General features: G+C 44.3%; 1 protein-coding gene across 7 annotated transcripts in view; it reads right to left on the reverse strand.

Moving 5' to 3' along the window:
- The window catches only part of LOC139230064 (voltage-gated potassium channel KCNC1-like), an 88874-nt gene extending 77192 nt beyond the window's left edge, over positions 1 to 11682 (reverse strand). For all 7 annotated transcript variants that reach the window (XM_070861849.1, XM_070861851.1, XM_070861845.1 and 4 more), the window contains exon 1: positions 10965 to 11682. In XM_070861849.1, coding sequence (XP_070717950.1) covers positions 10965 to 11564 — 600 coding nt within the window. In that variant the 5' untranslated portion in view covers positions 11565 to 11682. The remainder of the gene's footprint in view (positions 1 to 10964) is intronic.
- Positions 11683 to 20683: the final 9001 nt, after the last annotated feature.

Here is a 20683-nt window from a genome sequence, read left to right on the forward strand (position 1 = left end):
CAGCCTTCAGCCGCCTGAGGAAAAGAGTGTTTGAAGACCAGGCCCTCAAAACTGCCACCAAGCTCATGGGCTACAAGGCTGTAGTAATAAGATGCATTTAAGGGGAGGCTGGACAAGCATATGAGGGAGAAGGGAATGGAGGGTTATGCTGATAGATTTAGATGGGGAAAGACGGGAGGAGGCTCGAGTGGAGCATAAACGCCGGCATGGACTGGTTGGGCCGAATGGCCTGTTTCTGGGCCGTATATCCCGTGTAATTCTCCATAAAAGGTACGTACTTCAGCAGATTCAGGGTCAGAGTGATCTAGAAGAAGAATTCCCCTGATCTTTATCCTCCAATTGGCCTGGGATTTTATCTCGTTTTGTGCCCCTCCCAGGAGACCATATGGTTTCGAGGTGGGGAGTGTATATATCATGTTACACAAGGTATCGCAATTGTGTGGGACAGCATGGATGGACCAGAAGGTCATTAACGGTCCGTCATTGTTCGTATGTTCGTATCTACAGAGGATGCTATTCTTTATAATATACACAGGGGCTGCCATTCTCTATAATATACACAGGTTGCTATTCTTTATAATATACACAGGGGCTGCTATTCTCTATAATATACACGGGCTGCTATTCTCTATAATGTACACAGTGCGCTATTCTTTATAATATACACAGGGGCTGCCATTCTCTATAATATACACAGGCTGCTATTCTTTATAATATACACAGGGGCTGCTATTTTTTATAATATACACAGGGGCTGCTATTCTTTATAATATACACAGGGGCTGCTATTCTTTATAATATACACAGGGGCTGCTATTCTCGATAATATACACAGTGGTTGCTATTCTCTATAATATACATAGGCTGCTATTTTTTATAATATACACAGGGGCTGCTATTCTCTACAATATACACGGGCTGCTATTCTCTATAATGTACACAGTGCGCTATTCTCTATAATATACACAGAGGCTACTATTCTCTATAGTATACACAGGGACTGTTATTCTCAATAATATACACAGGCTGCTATTCTCTATAATATACACAGGCTACTATTCTCTATAGTATACACAGGGACTGTTATTCTCTATAATATACACAGGCTGCTATTCTCTATAATATACACAGGGGCTGCTATTCTCTGTAATATACACAGGCTGCTATTCTCTATAATATACACAGGGACTGCTATTATCTGTAATATACACAGGAGCTGCTGTTCTCTATATACACAGGCTGCTATTCTCTATAATATACACAGAGACTGCTATTCTCTATAATATACACAGGGGCCGCTATTCTCTTTAATATACACAGTGGCTGCTAGTCTCTATAATATTCACAGGTTGCTATTCTCTATAATATACACAGGGGCTGCTATCCTCTATAATATACACGGGGATTGATAGTCTCTATAATATACACAGGGGCTGCTATGCTCTATAATATACACAGTGCAATATTCTCTATAATATACACAGGCTGCTATTCTCTATAATATACACAGAGGCTACTATTCTCTATAGTATACACAGGGACTGTTATTCTCTATATTATACACAGGCTGCTATTCTCTATAATATACACAGGCTGCTATTCTGTACAGTATACACAGGGGCTGCTATTCTCTATATTATACACAGTGCGCTATTCTCTATAATATACACAGGGACTGCTATTATCTGTAATATACACAGGGGCTGCTATTCTCTGTAATATACACAGGGGCTGCTGTTCTCTATATACACAGGCTGATATTCTCTATAATATACACAGAGACTGCTATTCTCTATAATATACACAGGGGCTGCTATTCTCTATAATATACATGGGGACTGCTATTCTCTATAATATACACAGAGGCTGCTATTCTCTATAATATACACAGGGGCTGCTATTCTCTATAATATACACGGGGACTGCTATTCTCTATAATATACACAGGGGCTGCTATGCTCTATAATATACACAGTGGCTGCTATTCTCCATATTATACACAGGGGCTGCTATTTAAAATATACACAGTGGCTGCTATTCTCTATAATATACACAGGGACTGCTATTCTCTATAATATACACAGGGACTGCTATTCTTTATAATATACACAGGGGCTGCTATTCTCTATATACACAGGGGCTGCTATTCTCTATAATATACACAGTCTGCTGTTCTCTATAACATACACAGAGGCTGCTATTCTCTATAATAGACACAGGGGCTGCTATTCTCTTTAATATACACAGGGGCTGCTCTTTATAATATACGCAGTGGCTGCTATTCTCTATAATATACACAGAGGTTTCTATTCTCTATAATATACACAGGGGCCGCTATTCTCTTTAATATACACAGTGGCTGCTAGTCTCTATAATATTCACAGGTTGCTATTCTCTATAATATACACAGGGGCTGCTATTCTCTATAATATACATGGGGACTGCTATTCTCTATAATATACACAGAGGCTGCTATTCTCTATAATATACACAGGGGCTGCTATTCTCTATAATATACACGGGGACTGCTATTCTCTATAATATACACAGGGGCTGCTATGCTCTATAATATACACAGTGGCTGCTATTCTCCATATTATACACAGGGGCTGCTATTTAAAATATACACAGTGGCTGCTATTCTCTATAATATACACAGGGACTGCTATTCTCTATAATATACACAGGGACTGCTATTCTTTATAATATACACAGGGGCTGCTATTCTCTATATACACAGGGGCTGCTATTCTCTATAATATACACAGTCTGCTGTTCTCTATAACATACACAGAGGCTGCTATTCTCTATAATAGACACAGGGGCTGCTATTCTCTTTAATATACACAGGGGCTGCTCTTTATAATATACGCAGTGGCTGCTATTCTCTATAATATACACAGAGGTTTCTATTCTCTATAATATACACAGGGGCCGCTATTCTCTTTAATATACACAGTGGCTACTAGTCTCTATAATATTCACAGGTTGCTATTCTCTATAATATACACAGGGGCTGCTATCCTCTATAATATACACGGGGATTGATAGTCTCTATAATATACACAGGGGCTGCTATGCTCTATAATATACACAGTGCAATATTCTCTATAATATACACAGGCTGCTATTCTCTATAATATACACAGAGGCTACTATTCTCTATAGTATACACAGGGACTGTTATTCTCTATATTATACACAGGCTGCTATTCTCTATAACATACACAGGCTGCTATTCTCTACAATATACACAGGGGCTGCTATTCTCTATATTATACACAGTGCGCTATTCTCTATAATATACACAGGGACTGCTATTATCTGTAATATACACAGGGGCTGCTATTCTCTGTAATATACACAGGGGCTGCTGTTCTCTATATACACAGGCTGATATTCTCTATAATATACACAGAGACTGCTATTCTCTATAATATACACAGGGGCTGCTATTCTCTATAATATACACGGGGACTGCTATTCTCTATAATATACACAGAGACTGCTATTCTCTATAATGTACACAGGGGCTGCTATTCTCTATAATATACACGGGGACTGCTATTCTCTATAATATACACAGGGGCTGCTATGCTCTATAATATACACAGTGGCTGCTATTCTCCATATTATACACAGGGGCTGCTATTTAAAATATACACAGTGGCTGCTATTCTCTATAATATACACAGGGACTGCTATTCTTTATAATATACACAGGGGCTGCTATTCTCTATATACACAGGAGCTGCTATTCTCTATAATATACACAGTCTGCTGTTCTCTATAACATACACAGAGGCTGCTATTCTCTATAATAGACACAGGGGCTGCTATTCTCTTTAATATACACAGGGCTGCTATTCTCTATAATATACACGGGGACTGCTATTCTCTATAATATACACAGGGGCTGCTATGCTCTATAATATACACAGTGGCTGCTATTCTCCATATTATACACAGGGGCTGCTATTTAAAATATACACAGGGACTGCTATTCTCTATAATATACACAGGGACTGCTATTCTTTATAATATACACAGGGGCTGCTATTCTCTATATACACAGGAGCTGCTATTCTCTATAATATACACAGTCTGCTGTTCTCTATAACATACACAGAGGCTGCTATTCTCTATAATAGACACAGGGGCTGCTATTCTCTTTAATATACACAGGGGCTGCTCTTTATAATATACGCAGTGGCTGCTATTCTCTACAATATACACAGAGGCTTCTATTCTCTATAATATACACAGGGGCTGCAATTCTCTATAATATACACAGAGGCTGCTATTCTCTATAATATATACAGGGGCTGCTATTCTCTATAATATATACAGGGGCTGCTATTCTCTATAATATACACAGGGGCTGCTATTCTCTATAATATACACAGGGGCTATTTCCTGGTATACACTCACGGGCTAATATGTCCGCGGGCTTGTGCCCGGGCAAGGCAGGTTTAACTGTGATGTGGAATGGCCGGATTGCTTGACTGTAAGAAGGGTGCTAGCCAGAGATCACAGCTGTTCCCGGGCCGGAGATGCCACTGGTAATGCAGCAAAGGTCACAACCCAAATAGCACATTCGCTTCCTTGAATAACTTCCACCCACACGTTATCAGCCTGAATCATTTATTTTTCGATGAAGCTTTCGAGGCTGAGCTAGGCAAAGGAGCGGGGGATGTTTAGGGTTTCACGTGGCCAGAGCTGTTGTAGTACCTATATTATGAGTTGTCGTGTTTTGCAGGGGAGGGGGAGAGAGAGAGAGAGAATTTCCGCACTGGATTCCCAGCAGACTTCTGCTTTCCCGAGGACTGTCCTGGTGACCGACATGGTAGTTACTCTAAGCTGGCAGGGAGTGCGATATACGTGTGGCTCAGTGGGTAGTACTCTCGCCACTGAGTCAGGAGATTGTGGGTTCCCATCCCACTCCAGAGACTTGAGCACAAAAATCCAGGCTGATACTCCCAGTGCAGTGCTGAAGGAGCACCACACTGTCGGAGGGGCAGTGCTGAGGGAGTGCTGCACTGTCAGAGGGGCAATACTGAAGGAGTGTTGCACTGTCAGAGGGGCAATACTGAGGGAGTGCTGCACTGTCAGAGGGGCAATACTGAGGGAGCGCCTCACTATCGGAGGGGCAGTAATGAGGGAATGCCGCACTGTCGGAGGGGCAATACTGAGGGAGCGCCGCACTGTCGGAGGGGCAATACTGAGGGAGCGCCGCACTGTCGGAGGGGCAGTACTGAGGGATTGCCACACTGTCGGAGGGGCAGTAGTGAGGGAGCGCTGCACTGTCGGAGGGGCAGTACTGAGGGAGTGCCGCACTGTCAGAGGGGCAGTGCTGAGGGAGTGCTGCATTGTCAGAGGGGCAATACTGAGGGAGTGCTGCACTGTCAGAGGGGCAGTACTGAGGGAGTGCCGCACTGTCAGAGGGGCAGTGCTGAGGGAGTGCTGCATTGTCAGAGGGGCAATACTGAGGGAGTGCTGCACTGTCAGAGGGGCAGTACTGAGGGAGTGCTGCACTGTCAGAGAGGCAATACTGTGGAAGCGCTTCACTGTCGGAGGTACTGTCTTTCAGATGAGATGTTAAAACGAGACGCTGTCTGTTCTCTCAGGTGGATGTAAAAGATCCCGCGGCACTATTTCGAAGAAGAGCAGGGGAGTTCTCCCCAGTGTCCTGGGGCCAATATTTATCCTTCAATCAACATCACTAAAACAGATTATCTGGTCAAAAAGGACTTGCATTTATATAGCGCTTTCCAGGACCTCAGGACGTCCCAAAGCGCTTTACAGCCAATGAAGTACTTTTTGGAGTGTACTCACTGTTGTAATGTGGGAAACGCGGCAACCAATCTGTGCACAGCAAGCTCCCACACACAGCAATGTGATAATGATCAGATAATCTGTGCTTTTTAGTGATGTTGATTAAGGGAGAACTCCCCCGTTTAAAGAACACATTGTATTATTTTTGGAGTTAAATACAATAAGTTATACAATATTTTTTAAAACAAGTGAATTAAGCTCGCTGGAAATGTACTCTGAGATTCTGTATCCATCCTGTTAGATACCAGGGAACATAACAGGTCTGATCTGTAACTTAACCTTCCTGATCACCCTATGCTTCCAAACAACTCAATTGCAATATTCCAGCACACATAATCCAGAGCTAAATGAGGGAGCACCGCAACCGTCGGAGGAGCAGTACTGAAGGACCACTGCACTGACGGAGGGGCAGTACTGAGGGAGCGCCACGCTGTCGGAGGGGTAGTACTGAGAGAGTGCTGCACTGTTGGAGGGGCAGTACTGTGGGAGTGCTGCACTGTCGGAAGGGCAGTACTGAGCGATTGCTGCACTATTGGAGGGGCAGTACTGAGAGAGTGCTGCACTGTCGGAGGGGCAGTACTGAGGGAGTGCTGCACTATTGGAGGGGCAGTACTGAAGGAGCGCTGCACTATCTGAGGGGCAGTGCTGAGGGAGTGCGGCACTGTCGGAGGGGCAGTACTGAAGGAGCGCTGCACTATCTGAGGGGCAGTACTGAGGGAGTGCTGCACTGTCGGAGGGGCAGTACTGAGAGGGTGCTGCACTGAGGGAGTGCCGCACTGTCAGAGGGGCAGTACTGAGCGATTGCTGCACTTTTGGAGGGGCAGTACTGAGGGAATGCTGCACTGTCGGAGGGGCAGTACTGAGCGATTGCTGCACTATTGGAGGGGCAGTACTGAAGGAGCGCTGCACTATCTGAGGGGCAGTGCTGAGGGAGTGCGGCACTGTCGGAGGGGCAGTACTGAAGGAGCGCTGCACTATCTGAGGGGCAGCGCTGAGGGAGTGCGCCCCTGTCGGAGGGGCAGTACTGAGGGAGCGCCACACTGTCGGAGAGGCAGTACTGAGGGAGTGCTGCATTGTCGGAGGGGCATTACTGAGGGAGTGCTGCATTGTCGGAGGGACCATCTTTTGGATGAGACATTAAACCAATGCCCAGTCTGCCCTCTCAGTTGGACATAAAAGATCCCGCGGCACTATTTCGAAGAAGAGTAGGGGAGTTATTCCCGGTGTCCTGGGGCCAATATTTATCCCTCAATCAACATAACAAAAACAGATTATCAGGTCATTATCACATTGCTGTTGTGGGAGCTTGCTGTGCGCAAATTGGCTGCCGCACTTCCACATTACAACAGTGACTAGACACCAAAAAGTACTTCATTGGCTGTAAAGCGCTTTGAGACTTCCTGAAGTCATGAAAGTCTCTATAGAAATGCTTTTTTAAAAATCCTTCATCGTTTAAACGGCATAATCTCAATGGTATCTCTTTCATTCCTCCTTCTCATCCTTAATTCTCAGCCCTGAGTTATTAAATCCAGCACGTAACAAGATTCTCATTCTTCACATTCCACACTTTCCTTTCTCAGACTGTTTCTGGGTTTTTTTTACTTCAAACTTAGTGTATCGGTTTCTTAAGAACATAAGAGATAGGAGCAGGAGTCGGCCATTCGGCCCCTCGAGCCTGCTCCGCCATTCAATGAGATCATGGCTGATCTTTGACCTCAACTCCACTTTCCCGCCTGATCCGCATATCCCTTCATTCCCTTAATATCCCCCAAAAAAACAGAACTGTTAAAATGAGGGACTATCAGGAGCGAGAGTGATAATCAAATTAACAACAAGACAGATCATAAACCCACACTGATTTGGGCTTTTGATTTGGGGTGGGCTTGAGTGGGAATACGTTAAGCTTTTAAGGAATGAGTTTGAATCTAAATGAGCGAGGCCTAACAAGTGATGCTGCCTCCTTAAATATAAAGAAAGAAAGACTTGCATTTATATGCACACCATCAGCTGTGACTCAGTGGGTAGCAAACTCACTTTTGGGTCAGAAGGTTGTGGGTTCAAGTCCCACTCCAGGGACTCGAGCACATAACTCCAGGCTGATACTCCAGTGCAGTGCTGAGGGAGCCCCGCATTGTCGGAGATGCCGTCTTTCAGGTGAGATGTTAAACCGAGGCCCCGTCTGCTCTCTCAGGTGGGTGTAAAAGATCCCATGGCACTATTTTGAAGAAGAGCAGGGGAGTTATCCCTGGTGTCCTGGAGCCAATATTTATCCCTCAATCAACATTACAAAAAAAGCAGATTGTCACATTGCTGGTTGTGGGAGCTTGCTGTGCACAAATTGGCAGCTGTGTTTTCCACAATACAACAGTGACTGCACTCCAAAAGTACTTCATTGGCTGTAAAGCGCTTTGAGACGTCCGGTGGTCGTGAAAGGCGCTATATAAATGCAAGTCTTTCTTTTATCCAGCGTATTTCATGACCACCGGACATCTCAACGCACTGTACAGCCAATGAAGTAATTTTGGAGTGTAGACACTGTTGGAGTGTAGGGATCTGTCCTGCAAACTGCACCCCAAAGGCTGCTGGCCTGGTTCTTTAACAGACGGACACACATTTCTAACATGTCCGACCAAACTGCCCCGCTTATTACAATTCATTACATTCTTCTAAACTTTATATCCCCTGGAATTTAGAAGAATGAGAGGTGATCTCATTGAAACATACAACATTCTTACAGGGCTTGACACAGTAGATGCAGGGAGGGTGTTTTCCCCGGGCTGGAGAGTCTAGAACCAGGGGTCACAGTCTCAGGATAAGGGGTCGTCCATTTAGAACTGAGATGAGGAGGAATTTCTTCCCTCAGAGGGTGGTGAATCTTTGGAATTTTCTGCCCCAGAGGGCTGTGGAGGCTCAGTCGTTGAGTATATTCAAGACAGAGATGGAGAGATTTTTGGATATTAAGGGAATCAAGGGATATGGGGACAGTGCAGGAAAGTGGAGTTGAGGTCGAAGATCAGCCATGATCTTATTGAATGGCGGAGCAGGCTCGAGGGGCCGAATGGCTGACTCCTGCTCCCATTTTTTATGTTCAAGAATATCTTGATGCTTAATTTTTTAAACATGTACAATCACTCGACTGTACAGCCCAGAAACAGGCCATTGGGCCCCACCGCTCCGTGCCGGGGTTTATGCCCCACCGCTCCGTGCCGGGGTTTATGCTCCACACCAGCCCCCTCCCACCCCTCTCCATCTCACCCCATCACCATATCCTTCTATTCCTTTCTCCCTCATGTGTTTATCCAACCTCCCCCTTAAATGAACCGATACCATTCGCCTCAACTAGTCCTTGCCATAGCGAGTTCCACACTGTCGGGGTAAAGAAGTTTCTCCTGAATTCCCCCATTGGATTTATTCGTGACCATCTTATACTGATGGCTGCTAGTTCTAGGGCTCTCCCCCCCTCCCCCCCCCGTTCATGATTTTTGGAGAAAAAGAGAGCCAGCCTGTGTCATCTTTCCTGATAGCTATTGCAATTTAATTTTTGTTTGAATTGCCTTTAACCTTTGTGTTAAATCTGTATCTGTTAGTCCACTGCTGGCTGTGTAAAACAGGGTAATTGCTAATGCACTATGGCAACTTCCAAGTGTGTGTGTGTGTGTGTGTGGTGGGGGGGACGGTATTTGAAGTTTATGGGCTAAGAGTTCCTTGGTGCCTTGCTGCAGTGGTGGTGGTGGAGGGGAGGGGGGGGGGGTTGGTTGTATACTCCTCTCTCTGCATTACTGGTTTATAGAGTGAAGGAGGGAGAGAGAGAAAAAAAAAACCCGCTACCTTCTCGCTAGCTCCAGCCACAAAAAAAAGTGCTGGCGCTGTGATTATTAATGGGGAGAATAGCTTTCATTGCTGAAATCTTGCCGCAGCCTGCGATTCTGCAACAGCGCAGTCCTGCCCCCTGCCGGCCCGCTGAGGAATTTAAATTGCGTCTTTTATCCGTTCACTAAATCTCGACCTCTGCAATTGCAGTTCCTCAAACCTTCTCTTTCCCTATTTCTCTTTTGACATTCGTTTTATTTTTTTTTCCCCGTCAAATTTCCCCCCCTTCCCTTCTCTTCTTTTTCCTCCTCTGTGACTGCTCGTCCCTTCCTTCCCCGATTCTTTTAGCTCCACTTTCATTCCTCCCCCCCACCCCCTGCATCTTTCTCTCTAATCTCACTTATTTTCCTTTCCCACTTTATTTTTAACTTCCCATTCACCCCTTCTGCTCCATTCCAGTCTCTGTCACATATATATTTCAATTATTCACCCGTTTTCCAGTTGAAATCTAAAAAAAAAAAAATTCCTAGCCCAATTGATGAATTTCCTAATTCAAAATACCTCTCTGGTCCCATCCTCTCAAAAATAGTCATGTTGTCTCTCTCTCTCTCTCTAGATCTCACTTATCCAGCATTTTCTATCTCAGTTATCACTGACTATCCCCAATATATTCCAATTTCTCATCTTCACAACTTTGTCTATTCCCATTTTTTCCCAATCGCATCTTTTCTGTAAGAATTCCCAATATATTGAAATCTCTCATCTTCCCACCTCTGCCTAGTCCCAATTTTTTTCTCAATCTCATCTTTTCTGTAAAAATTCCCAATATATTGAAATCTCTCATCTTCCCGCCTCTGCCTAGTCCTAATTTTTTTCTCAATCTCATCTGTTCTGTAAAAATTCCCAATATATTGAAATCTCTCATCTTCCCGCCTCTGCCTAGTCCTAATTTTTTTCTCAATCTCATCTGTTCTGTAAAAATTCCCAATATATTGAAATCTCTCATCTTCCCACCTCTGCCTAGTCCCAATTTTTTTCTCAATCTCATCTTTTCTGTAAAAATTCCCAATATATTGAAATCTCTCATCTTCCCACCTCTGCCTATTCCCAATTTTTTTCTCAATCTCATCTGTTCTGTAAGAATTCCCAATTTATTCCAATCTCTCATCTTCATATAACCTCTCCCCCCCCCCCCCCCCCCCGCCGCCTCAAAAAAAACAAGAACCCCCACAAAGCAAATGGGAACATAGTTCCATCTCTCGGGAACACAAAAAATTGAAGCCATTCATCACACACACACACACACACACACACGTTACCCGGGCAGCTTTGGATGAGTAAGGGTCCTCGAACAGTGCCCAGAGCTTGGGCTGTAGTTTTTTCCACCAGCCCAGCTTTCTGCCTGAGTCCTCCTGCAGGCACAGCCTCTTGAGGTCCCCATCTTCCTCGTCCTCTGGCTCGGGGGTCTCGAAGCTGTCCAAGGCTTCCTCGGCGTCCCTGTGCTGCCGGTAGTTCATCCAACAACATGCTTCTACGTCCGTCTCGTCAATGCCCCAGAAGGCCAACTCTTCCTCGAACAGGGGTCCACAGACGTCGGCTGGGCAGTGCAGCTTGCCCGTCCTGTAATAGTTCAAGATATAGGCGAAAACCGAGGGATGACGGTCGAAGAAGAATTCGTCCGTCTTGGGGTCATAGTCAAAGTTGCTGAAAGCATCTGGCTCGGTCAGCCAGGACAACCTGGTCCCAGGCAAAGTCTTCAGGGTGCTTCTATACGTCTCATGCTTGATACCTCCAACATTAATTACTATTTTTTCGCTCTCTTCGTTTTTGCCCATATCTCCTTTCAAACATGACTTGGTAGGAGGTTTGTTCCCAGACTTTCTCCCACGGAAAGACGACACGCAAACTGAACTGATCATATGGGATGGAATTTTGCCTGAGTCTCGGTTTTTTTTTCCAACAAGCACGTGTTCCCTCTTCGAATCAGGATTCAGAGTTGACTCAAGCTCTTCTCGTCATCACTTCTTTTTCTCTCTCTCTTCCTCCACCCCCTCTCTCTCTCTCTCTTTCTCTCACTCTGTCCTGCAACACTCCAAATCAGAGACTTGGGGGAGAAGCTTGTAGATAGGGACTGGAATGCTTGTGCGGCTCCCAAACAGATGCAAGTCCCTGAGAGAGAGAGAGAGACGTGTGTGTTTCAGGGGGAGCAGCCCAGTTTGCCCCCAGCAACCGTGACTTGCTTGTGCTTTTGCCCACAAAGTGCTTTTTTGGAGGAAGAAAAGTTTCCGTTGGATTTCAATGCCCCCGCAAACCTGCAACGACAAAGAGAGAGAGGGAGAGAGAGAGAAGGGGATAAAAAAAAAGGTGATTTTGATTTCCAAAATGAGATGTCTGTGTGCAAGAGGCAGTGATGAATGGGTTTTGCATTTCCATTGGAAAGGCTTTGTAATGTATAAGCAAAATATGTAATATCAAATCCTTGCAGTGTGACAGATTGTGTGAGATGTTAAGGGTTTCCAATCTGGAAGCAAGATTTGTGTTGGAGCATGTACCAGTCGTGTTGTCAGTGATAAGGGGGGCTAGGGGGTCTCCCTTCTCTGAAGAAACCAGCTTGTGTGTGTGTCTGTGTGTGTCTGCGTTATTTAGAAGAATCTTGTGGCATGCTTTGTGTCTTTATAAAAAAAAATATCGAGGCATAAGAAAAGCTGGAATCACAAGTGGCACTGGTCGTGTGAGAGTTTGCAGTGGTGCTCGCGTCAGCATTTGAAATCTGCAAAGCTAGCAAAAAAAAACAAGCATTGCAGGTAAATGTCTGAATCTCGTGTTCATTTCCAGCGATTGAATCTCTATTATTTATTGAAGCATTTGATAAGGAATGACACAGTACATTTCTCTCGGTTTAAAATACAAGGGAAGTTCTTCAATGTCCCTTACCCGGGACACTTAAGAATTTTTTTTTAAATCCTTGTTAAATATTTTTTAGGGGTTGTAACTCAGAGACGACCCCTGTGCAAAGCTAAACGCGTTTTATGTTTAAATATTGTGGCAATTTCTGTGCAGGTTAGATTAGGTCCATGGAGTTTTTTGTGTTTTGCAAGGTTTGTGTAATATATCTTTTTGGTAATTTTGTTTAACGGACAGGCAGATAATGTTGGTGCACATGTTAGAAGCGGGAATCGCGTTCAGTATTCAGCAGGGGTTGCTTTCAATTCTTGTCTAACGCTGTTGAAAAACGCTGCGGATTTGCTCTCTACAGCACATGGTACTCCAATCGAACAGGAGCTAGACTTACTGGGCACTAAAACATGTCCTGCTCTTAAATCCGAAATTAAACCCAAGGACTGCTTTTCCATATCCGCACCCCCCCCCCTCACCCCCCACCCCCCCACCTCAAATTTAATGGGGATTACAAATAATCTTTTTGCAAATTTTCCCCATTTACTGTCAGTGTCTTGCTGGCTTGCAGTAGAGTGTGCTGTTTGGTGGTGTGAGTGTCTGTGCCAGAGGGGAAAAAGTGTGACATTCATGGAGTGTGTCTGTGCGAGTGTGTGATTTTGAGTAGGAGTGCGTTGTGTGTGGCTGAGTGTGTGGGTGTGTGAGGTATCAGTGTATTAATGCACCTGTGTGTTAGAGGTGTGGGGTCTGTAAGTGTGGATGAGTGTTTGCAAGTGTGCAAGAGAATTTGTGTGTATGAGTGAGTGTGTGCTTGCTTGTGAGTTTGTCAGTGTGCATATGGAAGTGTGACAGTGAGTGAGTGAATGAGTGTGTAAGTGACTGTGTTTGTCAGGGAGTGGATTAGTTTGTGCGTGAATAGTTGTGAGTGTGAGCGCATAACCTGTATGTGTTTCTGTGTATGTGTGTGAGTATGTGTAACCGTAAGTGTCTGTGTGTGTGTTTGTGCCTGAGAATATATGTGTATGGATATCTGTGTGTATATGTGACAGTGGCTATTTGTGAGTGTCTGTGTATATATCTGTGTTTGTGTATCTGTGTATGTATGCAGTTTGTGTGTGTCTCTGTGTGTGTGCTTTTGCGCATATCTGTGATGTATGTTTGGGCAATTGTGAATACACGTCAGTGTGTCTATCTCTACGCGTATCTGAGTATGTATGCCTGTGTGTTTCTGTGTGCCTGTGTGTATATATCAGTGTGTATCTGTGGTCTGTGTGTGTGTATCGGTGTGTGTGTATATGTGTGTGGCTGTGTGTGTACATCAGTGTGTGTGTGTATCTGTGTGTGTGTGTATCTGTGTGTGTGTGTATCTGTATGTGTGTGTATCTGTGTGTATATATCAGTGTGTGCCTGTGGTCTGTGTGTATCAGTGTGTGTGTATCTGTGTGTTTATATCAGTGTGTGTCTGTGTATGTGTGTGTATATCAGTGTGTGTCTGTATCTGTGTATGTGTATCAGTGTGTGTCTGTGTATCTGTGTGTATATATATCAGTGTGTGTCTGTGCATCTGTGTGTGTATCAGTGTGTGTCTATGTATCTGTGTGTGTATGTGTGTATCTGTGTGTATATATATCAGTGTGTGTCTGTGCATCTGTGTGTGTATCAGTGTGTGTCTATGTATCTGTGTGTGTATGTGTGTATCTGTGTGTATATATATCAGTGTGTGTCTGTGTATCTGTGTGTGTATGTGCGTATCCGTGTGTGTATATATATTAGTGTGTGTCTGTGTATCTGTGTGTGTATGTGTGTATCTGCGTGTATATATATATCAGTGTGTGTCTGTGTATCTGTGTGTGTATGTGTGTATCTGTGTGTATATATATATCAGTGTTTTTCTGTGTATTTGTGTGTGTATGTGTGTATCTGTGTGTATATATATCAGTGTGTGTCTGTGTGCCTGTGTGTGTGTCTATGGCTCTTCCTTGTCCCGTTTCTGGTCAGGGGGTGAATGAGCTATCTTCCATACAGAGACAGACATTAAACATAAAGAAACCGAATGTGAATGTGCTAGGAGATCACTGCATGGCGGGTATCGTCTGATCAGGTTTAACCTGCATATTTCAGATTACGCTTCGCTCAGGAAGACGGACTGATCAGGAACAACATCAATTACAGTGACAGCCTGCTCAATTCTCGATAACTCACTGATATTGGAGAGCGCACCAGGCAAATGAAGAAAGAGGTAATTGGGAAGTGAGAACAACCATTTCGCCGCATGGTTACCAGTTGATCTCCCATGACATTTGCACGGAAATCAAGACCCAGTCCGGTGAAGCTGGGTCAAATGGCGAGGAAAATTGGACCAGGATGTCGAGACACAATTCAGTCTCCATTTTAAAGTCATGCATTCTCAGCCTTATTTTTGTATTTCCATTACAAATGCCCGTGTCTACATTTAAAATAAAAACGGTGCCTCCAGTGGTGGGAGGGTGTAACTGCAGTGTGACAAGTTGACATAGGCAGTTTCCATTTTAAATGTGGATATGAGAATTTATAAAAGGAAAAGTTAGCAGGGGGTCTAGACAGACATACGATGCAGTGGTGCTGTGCACAGGGGGTCAAGACCAAGGGTAGGCTTCAGTTCAAACGGAGTTAGAGGCCGGGAAACATCCCCGGGCTGGGGAGTCTAGAACCGGGGGTCACAGTCTCAGAATAAGGGATCAGCCATTTAGGACCGAGGTGAGGAGGAATTTCTTCACTCGGAGGGTGGTGAATCTTTGGAATTCTCTACTTCAGAGGGCTGTGGAGGCTCAGTCTTTGAGTATATTCAAGACAGAGATCGATAGATGTTTGAATATTAAGGGAATCAAGGGATATGGGGATAGTGCAGGAAAGTGGAGTTGAGATGGAAGATCAGCCATGATCTTATTGAATGGCGGCGCAGGCTCAAGGGGCCAAAATGCCTACTCCTGCTCCTAATTCTTATATTCTTATTTGGAACAGGGATGCAATCCAGTCCCTATTTTAAATGCATATGTTTTGCCCTTTTTTATACATATATATATAATATATATTTCTATCACAAATTCCTATGTCTACATTTATAAATGGAATTTTCTATGTAAACTCATAATGCTGTAATTACACTCTCCCAGCAGTGGTGGCGCTGTAGTGTAACTGCAGCATGACAAGTTGACATAGATAATTCCCATTATAATTGTGCACATAAAAATTTGTAATGGAAAGCTAACAGGAAGTAAGATTTTTTAAATGTGATATAGATAGATGCAGACATAATAACTAGAGAGATAGAGTGCTATTTTTCATTAATGTTGCAGATATTCAATTATAATTTAACTCTTCAATAAGGAGCTCATTAATAACTGTACTGTATATATTCTAAAAAGTAGGGACGTGGGGGTAAGGATCTTATCTGGGAAGTTAGATCCTCAAACTACCTATGTACCTTTGCGCTCATGGTTTACAATTTCATCTAAACTGACCTCTGTGAGATTAATTCCTTATAATCATTCCTATTAAGCTATTATCTAATGTCGACATATCTGTGTAGAGATAGTTACCCAGGAAGACACTATTCCAGACATGGACATCTACAGATAGAGACAGATGGAGAGAATGAGAAATAGGTATACGCAGGCAGATAAAGAGATAGACAGGAGCCATCGATAGCTACAAAGGGACAAAGGTAGAGACACATGTCAGAGCAAGAGAAAGATAGGCAGATGGGCAGGCTGGAACAGATACATGCAGGCAAGGCCCACATTTATAATGGAGATTCTCGGAGTAAACTTGTCACGCTGTAATTCCACCCTCCCACCAGTGGGGGTGTTGCAGTTCCTGCACTGAAGGGGGCAGAGAGAGATACAGCCAGAGAGAAAATTAATAGATAAAATAGATAGAGAAATAGACCAATAGAAACAGGTAGATGGACAGATAGACAGAGAATTGTATAGACAGATTGAGAAAGGTGGATAGACAAACAGAGAGAAGGTAGATAGACAGATAGATAGATAGATAGATAGATAGATAGATAGATAGATAGATAGATAGATAGATAGATAGATAGATAGATAGATGGATAGATTAAATAGATAGATAAATAAATAGATAGATCGATAAATAGATAGATATATAGATACATAGATACATAGATAGAGATAGATAGATAGCTAGATAGATAAATAAATAGATAGATAGATACATACATACATGGAGAGATAGATAGATAGATAGATAGATAGATAGATAGATAGATAGATAGATGGAGAGATAGATAGATAGATAGATAGATAGATAGATAGATAGATAGATAGATAGATAGATAGATAGATAGATAGATAGATAGATAGATAGATAGATAGATAGATAAATAGGTGGATAGATAGAGAGAGAGAGAGAGAGAGAGGTAGATAGATGGGTAGGTAAATAGATTACAGACAGACAGAACGATGGTAGAGACAGATAGATCCATATAGATAGAGAAAACGAAAGTACACAGACAGACAGACCTGTTTCTCGGGGTGACAGCTCTGGTGCTCGGTCTATGCCACTACATGGCTGCTTTTGTTTTGAATACAGTGCCTCTGAATGTTGCACAATGCTGGCAATCAAAGGCCATGCATACTGCACGCTGCAACCACAGGGACCCCGGCGGTTTTGCCCTTTTGCAATGAACGCCTCAGACACACGGCATACAGGAGAGAGAGGGGGGGTGGGGGGCGTTATCTGTCGACGCTGCCTGGCAAACACTGAATCACCTGCTGCTCTGCAAATACATTGATGTTTTAAGGGGGGGAAAAAAACACCCGTGGCAGCATCTATTTAAACACCCAGCACAATCCGAATAACAAGCAAGTGTTCTGTGCCTATACTGGCAGAACCCCTCCACATTATTAAAGAGCATAAAACAGTGGCAGAGGAGAGGAGCAGGGAGAATATCCTGTTTATAATGTTAGAAAACAGGTGAAATTTTCCACGGCGACAGAAATGGTCGGTGTGCATTGCTTAAGCACGCAGCATCAAGGGTTCAAATGCTCCTCCGTCTTGAAGGGAGACTTAAAAACTATATCTTGCCTCATCCGAGTTATATCTTTTATTCCAACAGCTTGCATTTTAGGAAGAGGGAGAGGGGCATCCTTATTTGCATCCTTACCCGTAAGCAATGGGATTTAAATATATATATCTCTAATTGCTCATTTTAAAATAAAATTCAAATTCCCTCCCCCCCAAAAAAAACCCAGCTAATTTAAAAACAGGAAACGATATTACAAAGCCCAGAAGGATACAGTACTTACCGAGCTGCAAGATTTCAGACAAAATTCTGCTGCCTGCTCTCTTGAAAGCCGCCAGTTTCTCTGGAAAGTGACAGAGAGGATTCTCCCTGCTGTTGGTTGGTCTCTCTCTCTCACACACTCTCTCTCTCTCTCTCACACACACTCTTTCTCTCACTGACACGCACTCACATTCACACACACACACACACAGACTTGAGAGGGGGGGGAAAAAACTAAGAAATAATTGCAAAATTCCCTTTCTATTATTTTAAGCTAAGTGCAGAGATACACACACACACACACACACACACACACATTTGCCCTTGTACTCTCTAGAGATATATATATATATATATTTAACACACACACACACACACACATGCAAATGGATTTCACTGTCCTCCTTGCTGGCCGACGATTAAAAAGTGAATTGCAGGATGCCGGTAATTCTAAGATAGTGGGTTGAGCGGCTGTTGTCTGTAAGAGAGAGGAATAAATCTCACTTCTTCTAATTCTGCGGCAGACAAGGTGTATGACGTAACTCAGCACCGATACCAAGTCATTGAATGGGTCTCGCTTAAAAGCAAGTTGCCTTATTTCATCAATAGCAGCCCACCCCTTTTTTTTAATCCTGGGAATGCAACATCAGTCCCACACTCTCTCTCTTATTTAGCCCAGTTAATAAATTAATTGTAGCATGCAAGGTTATTCACCGAGATTTAATTTAACCATTTGCTTTTGATGGGCAGGGGGTGGGTATGATGCAGGGAGAGAGAGAGAGAGAGAGAGAATGGGATGTCCATATGAGACATGAGGCTTCATTTAGAGCCCCTAGTGCCTTAAGGGGTCTGACTGTTGTGTCATGGTGAGGTGAGGAGAGAGAGAGAGGCCACAGAGAGGGGTTTTAAATGGGTTGTTTTTAAACATTTATATATTAAAATTAATTCAATCAAAATCAATAATTTAAATGGAAAATGGATATATGTACTCACACTGAATGTCACAATCACTCAGTTTACTCTTTTACAGATTCATTGCCCTGCTGGGCGGAACAATCGTTACCAGCGATTCGGTTGATCTCACTTGGAGCCGGGAATTCTCAGTCAGAGGAGGAAGAGGAGGAAGAGGGGTGTGTACCCAGTCCTGAAATCAACCAGTAACCCCGCTTTCTCCTCCCTCCCACCCCCGCTGTAAATGACACCTGTGGATCCAGGTTGAGACAAATCTGTGATGCCTGCCCCAGTCAAATTGCCTGTTGGCACTCGCGCGTGGAGAGTGGCCCCCCCTCCCCCTCAGGTGGGGTACTGAAGGGAGACCAAGGTTGTCTATCGGAAGAGGATACCCAATGAGATACCCAATGGGGAGAAGAACAAATGAAGTGGGAAATATATATATATTTTTTAAACATCCTGCAGTCTGTAATCACACACCTTTTTATTTTAAATCTAGATTTTGTGTATTTATGAGGCACACGGAGGGGAAAGCAGCCCGAGCACCTCTGCCCGGCCTCAAACTGCTGCCCTAAGATGCTATGCAGCAGTAACCATGGTAACTGGAGCCCATCCAACTCCCAAGGGCATGGTGTAAGGCAAGGGTTTGTGATGCTGATTCTGTCCCCGCCCTTGACAGGTTCTTGGTCAAGTGGGGAGGGGGCGGGGAGCTGGGGGAGCAGAGATGAGAAGCCCCAAGGAAGCCGGGGAGAATCAAACGTTGGATTGCAAACATTGCATCGGGAATATTCCCCTCGAGCCCAGTCCGCCAATCACTTTGCAGGAAAGAGGTGATTGCACAAGAGAGGGTGCAGAGGGAATTGGCCAGGACGGGGGTAATTTTACTTGCGAGGAAAGAAAGACTTGCATTTATATAGCGCCTTTCACGACCACTGAACATCCCAAAGCGCTTTACAGCCAATGAAGCACTTTTTGAAGTGCAGTCACTGTTGTAATGTGGGAAACGCGGCAGAACGATTTGCGCACAGCAAGCTCCCACAAACAGCAACGTGATAATGACCCAGATAATCTGTTTTAGTGATGTTGCTTGAGGGACAAGTATTGGCCCCGGGGACACCGGGGATAACTCCCCTGCACCTCTTCGCAATAGTGCCGCGGGATCTGTCCATCACCCAGTGACCCCCCCACGAGATCATCCAAGGTCCCCGCTCCTGATCGTTACCAAGCGACCTTTGCTGGGAATGTGTTGATGTCGGGTGAGGAGAAGTGGGACTTCTGGCGATGCCCCCCACTTCCGAATATCCTTCTGACATTCACTGTAGGTTACGGCACTTCAAGTGCACATCCAAGTACTTTTTAAATGTGGTGAGGGTTTCTGCCTCTACCACCCTTTCAGGCCGTGAGTTCCAGATCCCTTGGCTGACCTTCCAGGGGTCACAGGATGAAGGAACGTTGGCTGATTTTCCCTTCTCTATCCAGGGGCACTGAGGGTACTTGCAATCCCCAGCCAATGACGACAACCCATGAACCTTCCTGCTCTCTGTGGCTCAGTCTTACGCACAGTGAGAGCTATCTGAATTAACTGTGAATCACAGCATGTTGGTGGATCGGCATGGTGACCAGCATGGGCTTGGGGTGTCAGCTTACTCTCGTTTCCTTCTGCGGAGCAAGCCAGGGGCCGAGAGGCTCAGAGAGGAAAGCAATCCTGAGCTCCGTGTTAGGCCTCAAACTCTCAAATGCCTCCTGGATAAAATGCAACATCCCCAATCGACACCTGGGAGTCCCTGGCCAAAGACCGCCCTAAGTGGAGGAAGTGCATCCGGGAGGGCGCTGAGCACCTCGAGTCTCGTCGCCGAGAGCATGCAGGAACCAAGCGCAGGCAGCGGAAGGAGCGTGCGGCAA

Source organism: Pristiophorus japonicus, chromosome 19, assembly GCF_044704955.1.
Source record: "Pristiophorus japonicus isolate sPriJap1 chromosome 19, sPriJap1.hap1, whole genome shotgun sequence".
NCBI classification, from domain to species: Eukaryota; Metazoa; Chordata; class Chondrichthyes; family Pristiophoridae; genus Pristiophorus; species Pristiophorus japonicus.